The 21577-nt window shown below is 61.0% G+C and overlaps 1 protein-coding gene across 2 annotated transcripts in view; it reads left to right on the forward strand.

Annotated features, from left to right (window-relative positions):
• SEPTIN9 (septin 9) overlaps nucleotides 1-21577 on the forward strand; it is a 149696-nt gene that overhangs the window by 397 nt on the left and 127722 nt on the right. Inside the window, exon 2 of one of the 2 annotated variants that reach the window (XM_043585693.1) lies at nucleotides 16312-16368. The exons of the other annotated variant lie outside the window; for it this stretch is intronic. Coding sequence (XP_043441628.1) covers nucleotides 16312-16368 — 57 coding nt within the window. The remainder of the gene's footprint in view (nucleotides 1-16311; nucleotides 16369-21577) is intronic. 2 annotated transcript variants of the gene reach the window in all.

Raw genomic sequence — 21577 nt, forward strand, 5'->3', positions numbered from 1 at the left:
CGGGCCCTCTGACCCCTGCACGGCCGGCCCCGCCCCCCACCTGGTCCACGGTTCCCTGGCGCCGTCAGCCGGGGGTCGCCCGGAGGTCTGGAGGGGGCTGCCGTGGGGGCCGCTGCCCCGGGCTGGCCCTACTTCCTGCTCGCTCTCCTAGCCCTTTGCATCCTCGCCGACTCTGCGGGCGCCGCCGGCCGGTCGGGGAGTTTGGGGTCCCGGTGTGCGCGGGGGGGGGGGGGGGGGGCTGGTGGAAGATTTCCTCCGGTTCAGCCTCCAGGGCTGGTGGTCCAGGCCGCGCAGCATCCTTCAGATGGACTGCCTGTACCCAGCGGATGCCGTGAAAGTTCGCCAAATGGGACCGCCCAGCAGCGCTGGGGGCGGGGGGGGGGGGGGGCGGGTAACGAGGGTTCGTCCGGTGGGTCTCACAGCGCCCTCCGCGTCCTGGCGCCCATCCTAACTCCACCAGTGGGCCTGCCCTCACTCGGGTGGAGGAGGCCTCGCTGGCTCTCATCACCCTGAAGTTCCATTTCACAGATGGGCAAACTGAGGCCACAAGCACTGAAGGGCAGGTCAGGGTAATCCAGATCTCCGTCGTCTCTCTTTTCTTGTTTTTTTCTTTGTGGTTCCCCCCTCACCCCTAAAGGGTCCAGGCAGGATCCTCAGCCCTGAATTCGGTGGCATCTGCCCTTTCGCTCACCTTGCTAGCTGCGTTCTTCATCTATTTGGACATGAAGTTTTCTGCCAGGGACGCGTGACTTGATTTTTACTGATAAGAAGCCAGAATCATGGGACTCACTGGGAACCGAAGAGGCCATTTGGGCCACCCCCCTGCCTGTGGGTCATTTCTCAGTCTCCTGCTTTCCACATTCAGGAACCAAAATGAGTAATAAAGAATAACGTGTCTCAAAGAGGGTTACTCAGAACTTCCTTTAAAATACCCTTCTGGGTCAGTGGCTTAGAATGTCAAGTTTCACCCCCTTGTGGCCAACAGCGCGGCCCTAACCCGGCTCTATCTCGGAAGCGTGGGTGCGTTGATGTGATGGTGGGGGAGGAGGGGGCTTCCAGGTGGCATATCCTGGGCTTTGGCTCGCGGCCTCCCTCCCCAGCATGCTCCAAATACTTGAGATGGTTGTGGGCATTGCTGCTGCGTGAGGCCCTCTCCCTGGGATCACTGGCCCCGTGCGGCCCAGGGACCCCTGTTTGTTCTTGCCCTTGTCTCCCTATACCTCACGTCCTGCCGGTGGGTCTGGACAGTGGGTGTGATCGGGGTCCTCCCAGGTCACAGGTCCTTGGCTTTTTCCCTGGGGAGACTGCCCTACACGGATGCCAGAGGGCCCCCCAAGCTGGCTCGACCTCTCCTCTCCTCCACGCCTTCTCCGCCTCCCCCCAGGTAGATAAAAACAACAAAGCTGAAGCTTTGTGCAGTCAGTGGAGGGAGAGTTTATGGGGGTGAGTAGGAACCAGCTCTTGTAAAGTTAGCTTCCGTGGCTCCTGTGTGTACCTAACGGGGCGGGGTGCTGCAGGATAGGTGCGTGGAGGGCTTGGACCCCTTCCAGTTTGTTCCCCTGCTGGCAGCGGTCCAAGGTGGGCTGGGTCACTCCGTTGTAGTTGTGTGGGATCAGACTGGAGGGGACTGGCCCAGGGGCGGGGTGGCCTCTCGGCCCCATTCTGAACACGCTCCCGTTCCCCTGGTGCCCCGGTTCCACAGGGCTGCTTGGCAGAAGTCAGACCGACCCCTACGTAGCATGAATGCCACGAAATTAAGGAGCCTCAAACGGTGTTAAAAATCCCCCGGTATTGAAAATCCAAGGACAACGAAGCAGGCTTTTATTCTTTCCTGGACTGAGTGGGATCGTTGCTTCTGGACCTATTTACAGGCTCGGAGATAAATGGAATGATTATGATGGTGTTCTCTGTAGAGCTGCCTTTGAGTACTCGTGAGTGTCTGAAGAGGGGCAATTTTTTTTTAATGTTTATTTTTGAGAGGGAGCGAGAGAGAGCAGGTGTGTGCACAAGCGAGGGAAAGACAGAGAGGAAGACGGATTCCAAGCAGGCTCTGGGCTCACAGCGCAGAGCCCGACGCGGGGCTCGAACCCACGGACCGTGAGACCGTGATCTGAGTTGCTGTTGGACGCTTAGCCAACTTAGCCAGCCGGGCGCTCCTGGAAAGAGGAAAAAATTGAAGATGCGTTTTGGGGGGGGGGGGGATCCCAAGTGTCTTGGGGTCCGTACGCGTTCGTTGAACACACACCGTGTGTTGGGCGTGCACGGGCAGGGCCGCGAGGGTACAGAGGTGATGGAAAGATCGTGGTCCCCGCTTGCGGGGAGCTCGCATGCTCCCTGGAGGGGCAAGAAGCAGGTGGATGACGCCACACGGGCTCCAGATGCTACCCAATACCCTGGAAGCGGGGACCACGGGCGTGACGGGAGGTTTGAGTGGGCGGCCTTGAGAAGTGAGAAGCTGTGAGTAGGTAGGAGAATCAAAAGGAACTTTCCAGGTGGAGAACGTGGCAGACGCCCAGATGGGGCTTTGGGACAGCAGCTCCCGAGCCGCTCCAGGCTTGTCCCGGGCCCACCTGCCCTGTGGGCTCCAGCGGGCCAGGACCGATGTCAGTCTACAGGCCGCGTGGCCCCGCGGTTCATTGCGGGGCTCCTGGAGTTAAATCCGAGCCTGGCACCTCCCTCACTGCGGGGCAAGGTACTTGGTCTCGCTTGGTTCATTTGTTACATGGGGTCGACGCTGACTTGTGAAGACCGCACGAGCCCGTGCGTAGAAAGGCCTAGAAAGGCCCGCTCTGTACCTTGGCGGCTGCGGTCAGCATCATGCTTTTATTTTCTTCAGTGACTTCTGCTAAGTTTATTTATTTTGAGAGAGAGAGAGAGAGAGAGAGAGAGAGAGCGAGCAGGGGAGGAGAAGAGAGAGGGGGAGAGAGAGAAGCGCCAGCAGGCCCCGCACGGAGCCCGACGCGGGGCTTGAACTCAGGAACCGTGAGAACACGACCTGAGCCGAAACCGAGGGTCGGACGCTTAACCGGCCGAGCCACCCGGGCGCCCCTGTCTTCATGGTCCTCATCAGCACGAGGAAGGAGGAGAAGGCTGCGTGTCCCTGCCTTTGCCAGGAAGTCCAGGAGCTGTCCGGTCCTCCCCGCACCTCTGCGGCTTTCGAGGCCGGGAGTGAGGCCCAGGCTTCTCCCGCAGCCCCTCGGTGTTGCAGCCGCCTGCTGCCTGAGTCCCCCGGGTTTTCTGGCGTTCTGAGTCTGGGGCTCCTCACTGCACACCAGGTCACACAGACCTTGCCCTCCAGTGTCCCCGGCTCCCCTGGGAACCCTCAGTGGCACAGGCGCTTCCCTGAGGCCCACGAAACGGGGGACGGGGGGGGGGTGGGCATTGGTCCGTGTGTGCACCGGCCACAGTGGGGAATTACTCGGAGATTCGTTGTGGCTTTGAGGAGATTCCCAGAGGGGTACCTGGCCTACCAGGGGTTAAAAAGCTCTGCCCTGTAGTGACCTCTCCAGAGGCCCGGGTAGGAGGCTGGACCCCAGGGCAATGGCCTTAGAGAGATTACGTCCGCAGCCGGGCCCGGAGTGGGCGGCCTTCTCCACACCCAGTGCGCTAGGAGCTGACTTATGGGAAGGGCGAAGAACCTCCGAGAACACTTCCCCAGTGAGCTAACCCCGGGTTGCCGGGTTGCCGGGTGAGCGTGGGCAAGGTTCTTCCTCTTCTTTGTTCTGGCCCCTTCCCCTGCCCTGTCCTTGCTGTCCCTTGTCTCCTGGGGGCCAGGCCTGTTTGCTCTGGCTCATCTGGGGACGTGGGCAGAGAGAAAGAGCTGCCTCGTGCAGTTAGCCTGTACTACTGCGGGCTGGTGCCCAGGACCACGGAACTTGGGGATCCCCGAACCCCACAAATGTGAGCGAGCCGACTGAGCCCGAGACCGGGGGCCGTCCCTCTTCCTGGCCTCCCGCAGAGACGGGGGTGACCTCCCTGCCTGGCCTTCTGGCTCGCCCCAGCTCACAGACACCTGCCCACCAGCACCTCCCAGCCAGGCCAGCGGGGTTCTGAGAGGCCAGTGTGAGGGACCTGAGTTGGAGGTCGCCCATCGTCTTTCTGGAAGCCCCGCTCTGCCCACCCACCTCCGTGTCCAAGCCAGGACAGGTGCAGAGGGGACGTGAGATTGCCTCTCAGGAGCAGAGGCCCAGAGCCCCGGCCCAGGTGGCAATGGGGGCCGGCCATGGGCGTGGAGCTCCCAGGTGGGCGTCTGCAGAGGACATCTCACCTGGAGACCCAGGGACCCCAGGAAGAAGAAGGCAGTCCCCTCCCCCGCAACTCCCTGGGCAGCCTGGCGAGACTCTCCTGCCCGCCCCAGGCCGCCCCACGTGGATGGGACCTGGGGGCGGGACCTTATTTCCGCAAGGCTGTTTGTCCACGGGCACTGTTGTGTGGGATATGCAGTTTGCCTAAGATGTACTCGATAAGGAAGGTTCAGCCCACGGCAGTGCAGGGCCCAGCCAGGGGCGAGGAGCGCCAGTTCCGGGGCGGATCCAGCTGGTGGCCTTGGGGGAGGGAGGGCTGGAGAGAGAGGCCCAAGGCCCCAGGGGTGCGAGCCTCGCTGTGGAGGGAGGTGACGGGCTGGGTTCCCGGCCCTCTGTGCTGGCACTGTTATCTAGGAATGCCCAGCTCTAGGTGTGGCCGGGGCGGGGGGGGGCGGTTTGGGGACATCAGTGGGGGTAAGTGGCGGTGCAGCCCCCCGGGAACCTGTAGACAAGGCCACACAGAACCCACGAGACCGCGGCGCCCACCGTGCTGAGGGACCCGGTCTCCCAGAGCGACCTTGGCTGAGCTGTGGGGTGCCTGTCCCCCCCGAGGTTCCTGGCCCGTTTCACCTCTCCCTGTGGGTTCCGTCGCTCATTCCAGAAGGGTCTACCGGGCACTGCTGAGTTGCTGGGAAGGGCCCCCAGTGTCCTTCCTGTACTCTGGTGTCTCCCACTGCAGCCGGGGAAGGGTGGCCTGGCCTTGGGTCCCCAAGGTTGAGTGTGGTACTCTGCTCCCAGCCCAGTTTCTCTCTGCCTTATCTCCCTGTCCCCACCCCAGGGCCACTGCAGCCCGCATGAAGGGGGTGGCGGCTCCCAGGCGTCTTGCCCTCTCGGGCCTTTTGGAGCTCTGTAAGAGCCGGGCTTTGTTCCCGTCCTAATCTGACCTGGTTCTCCAAAGCGTGACTGCTGGCAGCCTGCGGGCCTCCAGGGCGGGGAAAGGGGCAGCGGCGGGGACAGTAAGATGATCCGGGTCACAGGGTGGCCCCGAGCCCAGGCCGCCCGCCTCCTCTGGCGGGAGCACACGTCACCGGTCGCGCTCCCAGCGATGCTGGCTCCACACCTGCAGAGGCCTGTCGTCTTGGGGGACAGGGATCCCCAAGGGCCACCCCGGCCCGCAGGTGTGGGCCCCAGTGTTGGGTGGGGCGAGGAGGGCGGGAAAGACCTCTGTCTTGCTGACTGACACCCCCCGGAGAGCCGCGTCTTGTGTCCTCCCTGGCCGGGGGGTTTCAGAGTGGGGCCGAGCTAGGGCGAGGGGGGGGCTTGTCCACTGCCCCCTTTCTGGCTCCTGGAGAGGCCTTGCTCGTCCTGGGCGGTTCAAGGGGTGGTGCGGGGATGCCCAGGCGGTGACTGGGCCTTGTGGGGCCCTCAAGGCTGCACCCGGGAATCAGGGCTGGCCACGGCAGCCGTGGAAGTCCCCGAGGGCTGTGCCAGGGCCCCTTGTCCCGGCCGGGCCAGGCGTGTTGGGGCAGCGGCTGAAAGGCAGGCGGCAGTGACTGCCTGCCCCGGTTGGAGACCGCTCCTGGGGAGTGTGGTTACCAGGAAGGGCTGGGCAGAGGCGAGCTGGCAGGCGGCCCCGGGCTTGGCCCGCGGCTCAATCTGACCTGCATCCTGGGGCTTTCACAGCCTTCCCGGTGGACCGTGCCTCCTGTTTCCACCGGGGATCAGATCCCAGCGGGAGAATAAAGCTCCTGTAATCCAAGCCACTTGGAAGTGGGTTAAATCCAACGCCCGTTGCCTTCCTGATCAGCCTGTTAAGAACCCGGCTAATCAACTTCAGACGGATTTGGGGGTTAGTTTGTGAAAGTCGCTAACAAAACCGTGACTTCTGTTGCACAGAGGTGCCCCAGTGTAGACAGTGTGGGGAACACAGGTCGGGGAGAAACATCCCATCGCACACAGAGGCGGCGCTGTGAGGCCGGGGAGGGGGAGGGGGAGGTGGTGGCATGGGGGGGGGCGGGTGCTGAGTTGTGCCACACCCTCAGCCCTGGCGATCCAGTCCGTTCTGGATGGTCGCACCTTCCTGGGAGCTGGGGGTTGACACTTGAGCGGCCAGACCTTTGCGTGTGTACCTTTTTTGTTGTTGTTTTCTTTTTTTTTTTCAATTTTTTTTTAAATGTTTATTTATTTCTGAGAGAGAAACAGAGCATGAGCGGGGGAGGAGCAGAGAGAGAGGGAGACACAGAATCCCAAGCAGGCTCCAGGCCCCGAGCCGTCAGCACAGAGCCCGACGCGGGGCTCCGTGAGATCGTGACCTGAGCTGAAGTCGGACGCTCAGCCGACTGAGCCACCCAGGCGCCCCTGTTGTTTTCTTAAAGGAAAACTTTCTAAAAATAAACGCCGTGCCTCTGACTCTGTCTTTTGCCTTTTCGACCCCCCCCCCCCCCCCGGTTGTTTGTTTGGCTCCTAACCTATGGCCGTTGTGAACAGGAAGTTGGAAGGACAGATTCTTCAGTCCCATCGGTCATAATTTTTGCTTTTCGTGCGCCCTTGGCCACACGCACCGGCCTACGTATCATTTGATTTGATTATCAGAGGAGGCTCGTGTTCCCTGGAAAAACCATTTTAATTCTGCTCCTTCTGCTCGAAGTCAGATGTCCTGCGTGGATCCCAGAATTGTAACTTCAGTGGCTCTCGGAGTGGATGTCCCGTGGTTGATGTGGCCATCCCTCCTAGCTGCTGACTTGCAGCCTCTTCTGTGATGGCTGGGAGTGGGCCCAGGACTCCGGTCGAGGGTTCTGTGCTGAGCCGAAGATCTTAACAGTAGGTGGGACACGGGCTGTTGCTTTCTGGAAATTTCTCCAGGTAATTAGCTTCATAAAACGTCACGCACGCCGCCGCCCTTTTTCCTTCATTCCTGGGCTTGCCTCCGTGGCCAGACCAGGGTTCCTACCGCTGTGTTTTGTAAGGACATTGGATGAACAGAAAGTGCCATCTGCTCTGCTTCTCAGTGAACTTCGAGGATTCGCGTGTTTGAAACATCGACCCCAAGTTCCTGCGTCCGAGCCCCGATCCCCAGGGGGGTGGTATTTGGAAGTGGGGCCTTTGGGAGGTGATTCGGTTTAGGTGGTCTTGAGGGTGGGGCCCCCGTGGTGGGATTGGTGTCCCTGTAAGAAGAGGAAGAGACCAGAGTGTCCCTTTACCCGCCATGTGAGGATAGGGAATGTTTTTTATTAAAGCTCAGGAAAAGACTGGCCCGCTTGCCTACAGGGCTTGACTCCTGTCTCTGGCTGGCGAGTGATGCCAGGAGTACCCCCTTCTCTTTGTCCCTCCTTTGGCCCCATGAACAGGTGCGTCTGGACCCTGGGAGGTGTCCCTTGGCTTCCTTGGGCCAGCCTGAGTGCCCTAGTCTTGGGGCCAGTCGCCCGAGGTGACCAGTCACCTCTCCTGATGACCATTCCTTCTGCTGCCTGGTTACTCCCGCAGAGACTTCTGGAACTCCAGGCCGGTCAACAGCGCCGCCTGCCCGCTGGGCCTCTGTGGGCGCTGACTCCCCTCGCCAGCCCTTCCCGGGCCTCTGCACCCCTGACCCCACCTCTCTCTGTGGTTTGTCCTCCGGTTAGGCTCTGACCACCATCCAAAGCTTGGATGAAACGCCGCTGCCTTTTGGGTGACTCGGGGGCCCATTAAGCAGCGGGGCCCGGAGGCGGACGAAGCCTTTCGCCGTGTTCTGGGGCACCTTCCTGCCCTTCCTGCTGCCCCTTTTTGCCGTGGTCGGCAGTTTCTGATCGTAACCATTCTCCACGTTACCCTCGATCTTCCTGGGGGTCCGTCGGCCCTTTGTTAATCTCCTCTGTCTCTCGCGTGGGCCGTTTGCGCTGGTGTCTCACCAGGAAACAAATCGCTTGAGGACTCGGAACCGAAGGGCTTCAGGGTGGGGAATTTGTCACACGGGCGGCGGACAGGAGCAGCCGGGGGCAGATCCAGGTGGCGTGGGGCGTATACAGCTCTCGAAACGTATGAACGTGATGTCTTGTTTAGGATGAGGGAGGAAGTGACAACACATCGCGAGGTTTATTTTGTTTTTGAAGAAGACTGTAGTTTGTTTATTTTTGTTTCTTTTCTTTGAAACGTGTATATATTTTTGAGAAAGAGAGTGTGGGCGGGGGAGGGGGGGAGAGAGGGAGACGCAGAATCCGAAACAGGCTTCAGGCTCTGAGCTGTCAGCACAGAGCCCGACGCGGGGCTCGAACTCCCGAAGCGCGAGATCACGACCTGAGCCAAAACCAAGAGTCAGACGCTTAACCGACCGAGCCATCTGGGCGCCCCCAGATCTGAGTTTTTAAGTAATCTCTGTGCCCAACGTGGGGCTCAAGCTCACAGCCTCAACGGAGCCAGCCGGGTGCCCCCAAACTGTAAATTTTAAACAGCTGGTGTATACCATAAGCACCAGAAAATCCAGAAACCTAAGAATGCTTTTATCAATCAACTACTTGTCCTGTCTCCAAAGCAATGTTTTTTGTTTTTTTTTTCCTACTGTTTTGGCTACACGCTCTGATGGCTTCTTTTACCTGAGGACCTGGTCATATCATTTATTCCGAACAGAAAGAGAGAGAGAGAGAGGTAGAAAGAGAGAGAAGAGAAATTTCATTCATCTTCCTGGTTACTCAAAGTTTATTTTGTTTATCTTCAGTAGTTGGGATGCATTAAAAAGTGTGACTTCACAGTTTGTGATATTGCCACGATTTTTGCCCTCTAAACACAAGAATTCTGATAAATTCTATTTTGAAGATAATTTCTGTTTTTAAGAAAGACACAGAAAAGTATGGGACAGGGGCGCCTGGGTGGCTCCGTCGGTGGAGCGTCTCACTTTGGCTCAGGTCACCATCTCGCGGTTCGTGCGTTCGAGCCCCGCGGCGGGCTCCGTGCTCTCAGCGCAGAGCCTGCTTTGGATGCTCTGTCCCCTCCCCACCCCCCTTTCTCTCTCTCTCTGCCCCTCCTCCATTTGCGTGCACTCTCTCACTCTCTCAAAAATAAAAATAAACCTTAAAAATAAAAGTACAGGGCATTTGTAACTGTACCTTTATTCCTGGCCGGGGATACTTGTCGTTTTGATTCAACGTGGACGAGAACTGAATTCTCTGCTTCCAACTCTGTGTCTGGTGATTGGAATGGTTTTCCGTAGACGAGCTTCTGGCTCCATACAAGCCACATCTTGCTTCTCCCCCTCTGCCCACATTTTTCTGGCATGCACCCGGGCCACGCCCCTGCCCTGCGCCTCTGACCGTGCGCAGCACACGGGTGGGGACGGGAACCGGAAGGCGCATCGCTGGGCTCCCTCCGCGGAATGGGCAGCGGTCACCTAAGTAGACGCAGAAAGGTGTGAGCTGTGTAAATGCAACCCAGCTGAGTCCCAACTACGTAGCTTTCCATCCAGCCTCTCCTGGGCCGGCACCCCCCGACGGCAGTAACCCTCCGGTGGCTCCTTGCACAGGAGGAGTGTGTTGGGCAGGAGCTCAGAGTGGACACAGACAGGGATTTTAACCGATTGGATTTAAGGTATTCCCTGGTTCGCAAATTTTGCAAGAACGTTTGACCGTGTCGACACGTTGTCAGGGCCCTTCCCGGTGGCTTTGCCGAGACGACCTACAGATCTTCAGCAGCAGGAAGCCATCCCCACCCCCTCCCCGCCAGATCGGAGGGTCAGAGGGAGGAGGTCCTGTCACTGGTCCAGAGTCCCCCGACGCTGGGGACGAAGGCGGGCCTGCCTGACAGGGGCTGCAGCTTTCGGCAGAGGCCAGACGTGACCTCCCAAGGCAGAGAGAGCGGGAAGGAGGTACCCCGTTTCTCCCTTGCTCCCACCTTCCGCTCTCCTCCCAAGCCCCTCGCTGGTTGGCAGACCGGGGGACCTGGAGACCTCGTCCCGTGGATGGCATCTCTTCTGTCACTCAGAGGAGAGCCTGGGAGGGCAAGGGATGATGCTTGAAGATTATCTGTTGTTTATCTGAACTTCAGATGTAAAATTTTTTTTTTAGCGTTTGTTTATTTTTGAGGGAGAGAGAGAAAGTGGGGGAGGGGCAGAGAGGGAGAGGGAGACACAGAATCAGAAGCAGGCTCCAGGCTCCGAGCGGTCAGCCCAGAGCCCGACGCGGGGCTCGAACTCACTAACGGTGAGATCGTGACCTGAGCTGAAGTTGGCTGCTTAACCGACCGAGCCCCCCCAGGCGCCCCTGAACTTCGGATTTCACAGGGCAATGTAGTTTCTACGGGTGGGGCCCAGAGTCCAGATGCCCCGCTGGTGAACCTTTGAGGGAAGGGCTCTGTGGGTCCTTGGTCAGCACCGATGGCTGTGTGACAGACGTGGCCATCTGGTGACACCTCTTCCCCGAGGTGTGAGCCAGATGCCCGCGTGGAGGGGCCCCAGGAGCAGCCAGGGCACTTTGGGTCACCGTCGTGTCCCCCGCTCCCTGGACAGTGCCCGGTGCAGAGGAGGCACTCAGTGATCTTTCACGAGTCTGCATCTGCCAGGATGCTCAGACAGGCTGAACACCCGCCCGAAGATGTGGTCCGAGCTGGAGGAGGACGTGCGCCCTGGTTCCTCGCCGCACACGCAGAGCCCTTGCCCGCGACGCGGCCACCGCCCGGGGCCTTCTCTTCCGGCCCTGCAGCCGGGCCCCAACCCTGAGCCTCAGCAACCGCGGCCGAGGGCACCGCACCAGAACCAGCGGCCCCTTCCGCTGGCGCTTGGTAGCCGGGCGGACCGTGGGCTGGGAGCACCGCCAACACCGGAGAGGGGATGGCAGGTGGGGGCGGGAGTCCGAGAAGGGACTGGGACCCCTGGCTTCAAGGCCCGAGGCTCTGCAGAAAACAGAACTTCCCGCAGTATTGCGTCCCTTGCCCGAGCACGTTTCCAAAGGCGAAAGGATTGCTCGCCACGTGGGAGAATACGTTGAGGTTTGCTTCGATCCGCAGCCCCAGCTGCCGGCCTTGGTGGGGAGAAGGTTCTCTTGAGGGGCGTGGGGTGGGGTGGTGGTTGGGGCGCCATCAGGAGGGCATCCGCGCCTCCCTAGTGTACCTGTCCAGAGCACACACACACTTCCTGGCAGCAAAGGCCAAGGGCAGAGGGTGGGAGAAGAGGGAGGGGGTGTTATCTCCTTATCTCAGGTTCCTCTGAAGATAAGCCTGGAGTTTGACTCTTTACTCCCACCTGCAACCTTGACTTGGGGGAAGCCCTTCACAGCTTCTGTGAGCACTTGAGCTTGGAGAAAGGGGGGGTAAAGACTGTGTGTCCTGGGCCCCCCCTACCCCCCCCCCCCAGGGCTTGAAGGAGGAGGGGACCGCTGGGTAGGGGCAGGCAGCTCTGGGCCAAGGTCGCCGGGACCTCCCTGTCCTTTCCTGAGAGTCTCTCATGAGTTTGAAGACAAAAGCTGAAAACCGATTCTCTATTGAAAACGGACCTCTTCCTGCAAGTCTCCCTTTTGAGAAAATGGTGACTTTTAATTGGAGGAAGGTCCTGTCCAGACCTCCTTTGCTGTTGGCACAGAGCAGAACGCGGTGCGTGTGTGTGTGTGTGTGGCGGGGGGGGGGGGGGGGGGGGGGCGGGGGGGCGGTGTCCCCTCCCCCGGGGTCAGGGTGTCTGGGTGGTGCACGACCCCGGCGGGGCTTGGGGCCAGCCGCCAGATCCTGGGAGGAGGCAGCGGCTCTGAGACTACGTGTGGTGTTCCAGTCATTAAAAATAATCACGAATAATAACATATTAACTCGAGAGTCTAGTTAGGTTCCTCAGTGCCTGTTTGACCATTTCAACCTTGTAATTTCCTGGGTTCCATTACAAAAACGTGGTTGGGAGGGAAAGATAAAATGTCTTCACACCTTGCCCTCCCTTCCCCGGGCAAGCTCCCCGGTTCCGTGACACAGGCACCCGGGCTGTGCCGCCCCTGGGGAGTGTGGCAAAGGGGCGAGAGGGCGCCAGGCGGTTTACCTGGACCCATTTTTGCTGCCTGGAGGCGGCCCCCACCCCAAACGCTGCTCCTACGAGGAAAATGCCCTGCGGCCCATCCCTGTTCTCCCAGCCTCGCGTGGGATCCTCGTCTTTCCCTCGAGGCCCGGGGAGGCCCCGCGCATCTTCTGGCCTCTTCTTTCCTGCTCTGCAACGCTGCGTTTTCATTCTGTTGGAGCCGCTGGCCGGGGGCTGAGTCCCGCTTTCCACTCTCTGCTGACTTTTGTCTCGTCTGAAGCGACTTTCAATCTCGCGGACTCTATCTGCCACGCTCTGCTGGCGTTGGTCACTGGTCTGGAGTTTGTGCCCACGTGGGAAACGGCCTTTGGCCCGGCCTCCGAGTCTCTGGGGCGGCCGGGTCTGGGAGGGCAAGCACCCGGAGTCTGAGCTCCCCAAAGCCTGGCTGTTTTCTCTGGATCTAGAAAACTGCCCACCTTCCCCTAACGTGCAGATCGCTGTGGAGACCAGGAGGGTCTGGGGGCTTCCCTGAATTGGGACGGAGTAAGGTAGAGCTCCTGGAAGAACTTTTTTTTTTTTTTTTTTTTTGGCGGTGGTCGGGGCACAGCAGCGGCCTGGCCGGAACGTGCCAGGGGCCTCGGTTACAACTTCTCCTTCGTTCAGATGCATCGGCTCTGGGCAGCCAAGCTCTCTTAGCTCCTAATTATAGGTCCCCAGGTTCAGGTTGGCGTATGCAGCAGGTGAGCGATAATAATTTAAAAATTGTTATGACCGTGATGAACCTACTGCCGATGGTAATAATTGTCTAATCTATCGGGTGCTTCCTTTGAGCTCGGGACTGTGCCCAGTGCCACGGCGTGTGACCTCATTTCGTCTTGGTCCCCGTGCCGCCGCCCCGGGGTGGGGGGGCTGGGGGGAGTGGCGAGGCTGGAACGGATTGGGGGGGGGTGTTATTTTCCCGGGGCGTGCGGCTCGCACCCGGCGGACTCTGGATGTCACATGGCCTCCTCTCCTTCTGAATATGTTTTCTTTTAAAATCGCATAAAAATAACTCCCTTCTCAACTGGAACAGCGGAGCCCTTGGATGTCCTGGAGGCCTTTCCAGCTCCCTCTTCGCCGGACTCCGACGCGGGCCCGAGGAATGAGGTCCAGGGAGCTGGATTTCAGTAGCTCTTGGCCGCGGGTGTCTCCCGGGCGGGGAGTTCGTCGGAGGGCGGGAACCCCGGGCCCGCCACCTCCCCGGCTCAGCAAGCAGCGTGCCCGGCGTCCTGTCTGCGCCAGGGGCTGCCTGGCACCAGCCGCGTGTTTGGGGAAATCGGAAAAATAAACAGCACAAATAAAACACAAACTCCACCCAAGAAATCTGAGACAGATGCTGTTGCTCTGGCCCCACCCGGGGGCTCGGGGAGGAGCCAACCCAGAATGGGGCTTGAGGACCGGACGCCCTGGTGGTGGGCGGGGGGTTGAAGAGCCTGAACCTTCGCCTGGAAGCCGCCACAGGGGCACGGGTGGGCGTCCAGCTGGCCCCGGGCGAGTCGCAGCCGGAAGTGAGTCAATCCACAGGAATGTTGGGCCCATTCCTTCTCTGTTCCTCACCCCGTACTGTTTCCATACTGGGGACTCTCTGGATTTACAGGCACAGCTGTGGCTCATTGGTGCCACTCTTAGCCCGACGGTGGGACCTCTGAGTGGCTTATTGTGTGTGTGTGTGTGTGTGTGTGTTGGGGGCTGATGATCATTCTCGGGGGTTGTCACATGCAGCGTAGCTCCCACTCAGGCGTGTGGAGAGAGCTCACGGCCGTCATGGTGGCCGTCGGAGGCTGGGGATGCCCACACTCCCGCCTCAGCAGCCTTGGGGGCGGGGCCCGTCTCCCTCCCGCCGCTCCCAGCCCTGGGGAGCCCACCAGAGCCACTGAGGGCCCCACCCTCTCCGGGTCTGAAGGGAGCAGTCAGTTCTGGAAGCCCAGTGCGGGACGTTCCCGCCCCCAAGGGCCCGAGGCCGCCGTCCAGCCTCTTCGGGCAGGGGTGGCCTGCAATCCTCGTGTTCTGGGCGGTAGTCGAGGAGGGACGGTTTCCGTCACTCGGCGGTGAGCAGACGTTTCATCGGGGTGGCCGGGCACCCGGGGTGCACGCGTGTCTGCCGGGTGACGTCACAGAGCAGCGGGGAACGGGCTCACGTGATGACGGAGGCTGAGGAACCCCAGGGCTGCGGCTGCAAGCTGGGCACCCCGGGAGGCCGGTGCCGCAGTTGAGCCCGAGGACCAGGGGGGCCGACGCCGTGCGTCCCAGCCCGTGGGCAAGAGAGGACCGGTGTTCCCGTCAGGCCCAGAGCAACCCCCTTCCTCGGTCGTGTCCACACCCACCACGCCGAGGGGACGGCCTGCTGTGCCCAGTCCGCCGATCCAGACACTAACCTCACCCAGAAACACCCAGAGATCACGTTTGGCTGCATACCTGGGCACCGGGGGGATGCAGTCATGATGACACATAGAGTTGGCCACCAGGTCGCCGACGTGGCTGGGGCGGGCCGGGGGGGGGGGGCCTTCCAGGTCTCGCTTCCCTTGTCTGAAATGGCCCTGGTGGCACCTGCGTCGTGGGGTGCGCGGGGAGTGGTCATAGAGCCTCCGCGAGCGGAAGTGGTCGTGACCTCACCGCGTCCCCCCTCCTCCCTGCCTCCTTCGAGGGTCAACTTGGTCGTCCCTGCCTCCCAGAGGCCTCGCTGGTCACTCCAGGCCCTTGAGTCTCGTGTCCATGCATCTCTTGGTGTTGTTCGGTGTGGGTTCAACATTTGGGGCACATCCTGGGGTCCTCCCCAGCCCCAGAAAGAGGCCTGGGCTTAGCGGCAGGTAAGAAAGACCCTGAAGGATGCACTGTGCCCGTTCTGCTGTCACTAAAGCCACTGTCTTCAGACGTACAGAGCATGGGTGTCCCTGGGGAGCTGCACACGAAGCCAGGTCTGTGGGTCACCCTGCGTGGGGCTCTGGAACCTTCAGGAACAGTGCTGGCTGCCTCCGCTTCCCAGTGGTCACAGTGTCGGGGGGGGGGGGGGCGGTGGTTGTGGGACGAATGAGTGAGTGAGCATTGTAAGAGCCTCTCCGGAAGACTGCGAGACGGGAGCGGGCATCTCTGGCCCCGGCATCCTGGGTGGCTGTCAGACGGCGGAGGCTGCGGGCAGGTTTCCGGGTTAACCCTGATGAGTGGGTCCTGTCCCCACTCATCTTGCCGTCTGTGGGGAGGGCCTCTGCCGGCCAACCTGGGGTGTCCCTGCGGCTCTCCGAAGGATGGCCTGGTTGCCCAGGCGGCACACTGCCAGAGCTCCGTGAGACCTGGCCGCGGTAGCACGCTCCCCTGCCCCTCCCGTGGATACCCTTCCTGGCAGCTTCGGCTGGGCTCGGCTTAGCACCTCCGCAAATCTCCTCGAGTCGGGACTTGCCTGCCATACGCCTCTCCAGGGAGCACGCGCTGGCCCCAGGGGTGGGTGCCGGGATGGAGCGTGTGCGGCACGAGGCGGTGTTAATCTGGGGCTCCGTTCTTGTTCCCCGCTGGGGGGTGTGGGGGAGGACCGCTCGTCCTCCACCCTCCCGGATCCAGCCCGGCCCTGCCCAGCCTCAGAGCAGTGGGGGCAGGGGGGTGGCGTCAGGGACCCTGGTGCGGGGAGATCCCAATTCACAATACAGATCTACGTGTGCCATCCCAGGGGGTGACCAGTGCCTGACCGGGAGCCAGCACCCCTCAGCGTCCCGCGGGCAGTCAGGATGGTTTGATGCACTGGGCCAAGCCCACATTTTAGAGTTGGACGGACTTGGGTTCTTTCTGGGCTCAACTCCTAGGAGCTGTGCGACCTCGGGCAAGTTCCTCGACCCGACAGAAGCTCGGCTGCAAAAGGCAGCGGTAAGAGTTAGGTGAGAAATGGGTGTAAAGAGTCTGGCCCGGTGGCCGCCAGTGGCCGGCTGTCCTTGCAGGTGGCTGCTGGGCCTGGGTGTCGCCGGGGAGGACGAGGACCTCTGGTTTCTGGTTCTGGAGCCCGTTGTAGGAGCAGAGGTGAGGGCGTGCCCGGTGTTAACCACCCGCCGGCGGCCGTGTGTGACCTGTGCCTTCTGCCCCTGTCTTTAGGAGTCACGCGGACCTCCAGCAACCGTCTCCGGAAGCTTGGCGACCCCACGGGCCCAGGTAAGCGGTGTGTTCAGTCATGGCCTTGCCCTCTCTCCCGCCTGGCCCTCTCGGGTGAGCAGGGCCCCTCCCCTGCTGTCCAGGGAGTTACCGTCTTCGATGGCTCTGATGCAGGTCGGGTTCGGCCCGGCAGAGGCGTGTCGCCAGGGGCTGGGGCAGCCGCCCGTCTGTAGGTAGCACAGAGGGAAGGCGTGAGGTGCCGAGGGCGGGCCGCCTGCCGGAGGGCGGCTTTGACTCTGAGCACCTCTGAGCCAATCGGCCCGTGACCCCTGCGCCTGCCCCCTGTGACCCTGAAGAAGGGAAGGTGCTCCCGCGACAGAGCGAATAGGTAACCAGTATCAAATTAGCAAGCTCATGATGGTCACGGCCAAGCTATTCTTCTGGCTCTTTCTGTGCGTGTTCATGCTGGTGGCCCCCTTTCAAGGAGGATGTCGTAATTACTTTATTTTATTTATTTATTTATTAAAAAAAAAATTTTTTTTTTTAACGTTTATTTTTGAGACAGAGAGAGACAGAGCATGAACGGGGGAGGGTCAGAGAGAGAGGGAGGCACAGAATCTGAAACAGGCTCCAGGCTCTGAGCGGTCAGCCCAGAGCCCGACGCGGGGCTCGAACTCACGGACCGCGAGATTGTGACCTGAGCCGAAGTCGGCCGCTTAACCGACTGAGCCACCCGGGTGCCCCCTTAATTACTTTATTTTAGACGAACTTCCAGCTAAGGTCTTCATGTAGCTAGCAGCCAGATCTTTCTGGCGACGCCAGAATTCCTTGCCCAGACGTTCCTGCGCCTACTTCCGGGGCCAGCGCAAACATCCCCGAGGGGAGAGGTGTCACCTGCCCGTGGGTGGGACACCTCCAGGCTCGTGGGGAGGCCAGGGGCAGCTCTTTGCAGGGAATGGGGGTGGTGGTGTCGGCGGGGTGTGTCTGTACAGGCTGGGACGTCCACACGGCTGTGTCTGAGGCCCCGTGTGGTGCAGGATGGGGCCGGGTGTGGGAAGGGAAGGGTGACGCCCGGCTGGAGGTCTGCAGGGCGGCCGAATGATTCACATCCGTGGTTAAGCAGGAGCTCCGCCCACCCGGGGCCACGTCAGGCCACTGACCACTGGACCGCCCGGCCGCCTCTGCCTTCCTGGGGAACTTTTCTCCGGGACCCCTTGCCTCTGCAGCTGGGCCGCTTCTCGGTCTCCCTCCCTTCCTCCAGCGGGGCTGGGTCTGGGGGCCTGGTCTTGTGACGGGCTGGAGACCGGCTCCTGAGCTCGGGGGTTGAGGTCCTGGGAGACTGGCGCCCCGGGCTGCGTGGACGCAGCCTCCTCTGGCCAGCGCCTCCCCGCGCTCAGACTGGCCAGTTCTGTGCCGTCAGCCCTTGGCAGCCGCTAGCACGGCTCCACTTGGAAGCCTAAGGCATAATTTGCCAAAGCCCAGAGCTGCAAGTCGGTGATCTGGGTTTCGCATGGGACCGCCTGCTGACACACGGAATCCTCTCTGTGGGGGCCTGTGCGGGCTCCGGCCCGGGACACCCTTTCCTCGTCTCCCTGGCTCCTTCTGTCAGCCCTGCCGTCCTGCAGCTGAGACCTCGGTCCAGGCGGGGCCCTGCCTGGACCCCCAGCCTCTCAGCCCCCTCGCCCTGCCCCTCTGACCCTTGTAGAATCCCCTTTGAGAGCCGCTGCCCTCCCTCCCCTCCCCGAAGCTTGACCTCCTGTCCCCCACCCTGCCTGGTCTCCCGTGTCTGGGACCTTGGACCCCGAGTCCTACAGAGGCCTGCTTTCGTTCAGGTTCTTCACGGGGCTGTGTGTGGGACCAGGCCGGGGACGGCCGTTTCTGGCACAAGCCACACCCAGGTCAATGCTTTGACGAGCTCACTCACTCGCTGCTCTTTTTTATAAAAATGGAATTGGTACTGGGGCGCCTGGGGGGCTCAGTGGGTTAAGCGTCCCACTTCAGTTCAGCTCACGATCTCGCGGCTCATGAGTTCGAGCCCCGCCTCGGGCTCTGTGCTGACAGCTCGGAGCCTGGAGCCTCCTTCGGGTTCTGCCTCCCTCTCTCTCTGTTCCTCCCCCGCTCACGCTCTCTCTCTCAAAAATAAAGAAACGTTAAAAAAAGTAAAAAAAAAAAAAAAGAACTTGGTTGACACGTAAATGTGAAAAGTAAAGTAACAGAACGGCTGTGCCCCCACCATCCGGCGTGAGCTATAGGGTATCACGGGTGCAGTCTGAACCCCTGGGGTGACCCTCCCCATGCCCACCCCCGCCAGGGTGACCACTTGTTTGAATTTAGCACCGGTCCCCGTCGGGCGTGTCTGTGGTCAACACACGTGGTCTCGTGTGGTCTCTCGTGGTCTCGTGCTGAAGACCAGCGGCATCACATCGGGTGTCCAAGGGGGCGGTGGCCGTTTGCTGCTTTTTGCTTTTCCACGCGACGGGATGGCTTTGAGACCTGTCCACGCAGGGTCCACGTAGCTTTAGTTCATTTATTCTGACCGCGGGCGAGGGCTCCTCCGTGCGGGCAGGCCGAGTTGCCTGTCTACCCGCGGGCCTGCTGCCGGGGTTCCACCGAAGGCTCCCCCGTTACAGGCGCTGTTGGGAACATCCTCACGTGTCCCCGTGCCTACGTGTGTGACCCCAGGCGGATCGTCTGGGCCGTGGGGATGCCCACACTCAGACCTCCCAAGTGGCCTTCCGGTTTCTTTTCCCACACTCTGGGCCTCTAGCAGTGTGTCTGGGCAGCCGCTTCCGGGCCACTGTCTCGGGCCAACCTTTGCCCTGGTTCCCACAGCGCACCCGGTCAGCTCCCTCACCTTCTGCGGCCCGGCCCGCCAGCCTGCCCGACTGTCCCCGGCCGGGATCCCTCAGAGCCTTCTCTTTCTGCCCGTCGTGTGTGTTCTGGGTCCTTCTCTTCCTCCTTCAGACACCTCTGAGGTTGGTGGCCTCATCCCTTCTGTAGGAGGTTGAGTCGTGTCCCCTGAGGATTCACGTTCACCCAGAACCTCAGAGAGTGACCTGACTTGGACGTCGGTCTCTTCCGGGCGTCGTTGGTTGGGGATCTCGAGATGAGGTTCTGCTCCTGGTAGGGTGGCCCTAAACCCCACGGCTGGGGGTCCTTCCAAGAAGGGACATGGCACACAGGGGACGTACACGGGGGGGAGAAGGCCGCGTGAAGACGTAGGCAGAGATGAAGTGAGGTGACCACTCCGGGGGATGCCGGGACTGGGGCTGGAAGAGACCGGAAGGGTTTTCCCCACAGCCTCTGGAAGAAGTTCAGCCCCGCCGATGCCTTAATTTTGGACTTCGGCCTCCAGAAGAAGAGAGAACGGGAGAGAACCCGCTTTTGTTATTTTAAGCCCCTTTGTTTGTGGCGATTCGTTACGGGAACCTCAAGGACCTTCCCGCTGGGCCGCTGTGGGTGGATGGGGGCTGTGTCTCTGCCCTCACGGGGGACGCCTCACAAGCGGGTGCCGCCCGGGATCTCGGGCGGGTTCCTCCGACGCTCCCTCCCCGCCCGTCTTTCTGTCCAGGCTCACGCACCCCTTCCTTGACCCGGGCCCAGTGAGCCCTCAGCCTCACGTGCAGGACGCCCAGCTGTATGCAGGGCCCCGTCGCCATCATTGTGGCCACACGGGCAAGAGGGAGAGAGCGTGCCTCTGTGGCAGGGAGCCGGTCGAGGAAGACACTGCCAGAGCCTGGCTGACCGTGGGCAGGACCCTGGGCTCTCAGAGGCTCCCTCGATAGTACTCCCTTTCCCATGCAATGACACCTCTTTTCCTTTGTTCCCGTCACGTCTCAGCCTGACCATCCACCCAGGTACTCAAGCAAGAAGTCTGTGTCTCCTTGACCTCTGCACCACCCCCAACACCCTCTTGTCAACCCCCCCTCTCCCCAAATGGCCGCCTCTTGGCCTGGACCTGGTCAGGCCTCGGTGTCCCTCCTCATGGCATCCCTTCTCCACACGGAGGCTGCCCTGGTCCCGTCAGCATTCGGTGGCATTCGCTGAGACCCGGCCGTGTGCCCGGGCCTGGGCCAGAGGCTCCGTCCGTGTGATTATTCAGAACAGACCTGGTCATGATCCTCCTGCTATTAAGGAAACCTTGGTTCACTTCTCCCCGCAGGCTAAACGGAACCCAAGTACGGTGGTTATGACCCTTCCCAGCCCGGCCCGGCCCCCTTTTCCAGGCCCTCTCTCCCGAGTCCTCCCTCCACGCTCTGGGTGCCCTGGCCATCTGACGACCACGCTCTGGGATGGGCTGTGCGCCTTCTCGTCTCTGAAGGTGTTCTCTCTCCATGGTGACTTTGACCCGGCCCATCAGTCTCCGTTAGCCTGCTGGCCTGGGGGTTTCGGGGTCCTCCCCACCCACAGGGCTCCATGTTCTTACGGCACATAGCTAGCAGGCTGTAAATACTGTGGACTTGTACTCGATAGGAGAAGCTTGGGACGATGGGCCAAAGAAAGAGTTTAAAATAGAAGTTTCCGCCTTCTTTTGCCTTGGCTGAAAAGTAGCTTTTCTTTGTTTGTCTTCTGGTGAAGACATTTATGGAGAATGCGATGTCTCCGGGGAGAAGGAGGAGGAGGAGGAGGAGGAAACCCATTCAACAGTAGGCACACGTGGCTGCCATATTGAATGCGGTAGATATAGAACATTTACATCATCGCAGAACGTTCTGTTGGGCAGCGCCGGTCGGGAGAGTCCACGTGTTGGGTCTTTAACTTCGTTGTTCCCCCGGCGAGCGTTTACTGGGTGCTTGCCGAGCAGGCAGAATGTAGGGCTCCCAGCGGTGAATGTAAGACACCAGCTCTTTGGGGGAGTTTTCAGTGTTCTGGGCAGAAGCTCCAACGCCGGGGCCCCGGGGGGAAAATCTACCGAGAACCTGGCCTCCAAACCCCTAGGCCCCCCTCGCACCACACGGCCAGCCGGGGCCTCCTGTAGGAACGGAGTGCCGGCTCCGGCCGGGCTGCAGCCTGGGATGGCTGGCTGAGCGTGAGGCCCTTCTGGGCCGCTGCCCTCCCCCGTCTCCTCTCGTCTTGGTTCCCTTCCTCCCAAAGCAACAGGCCGGCCCAAGGGCAGAGAGCGGCCGGGTTGCATTTGCTCAGGAGCAGCCGAAAGTTGGCCGCGCGATAAAAAGCGGGGAGAAGGTTCCGGAGAGGAATGCAGCCGGCCCCAGCCCGGAATCTGTGTTGCTCAGGGAGGCTGCCCGCTCTGCTGGCGGGTAAGGTAGCA

This window comes from Prionailurus bengalensis, chromosome E1 (genome assembly GCF_016509475.1).
Source record: "Prionailurus bengalensis isolate Pbe53 chromosome E1, Fcat_Pben_1.1_paternal_pri, whole genome shotgun sequence".
Classification (NCBI taxonomy): Eukaryota; Metazoa; Chordata; class Mammalia; order Carnivora; family Felidae; genus Prionailurus; species Prionailurus bengalensis.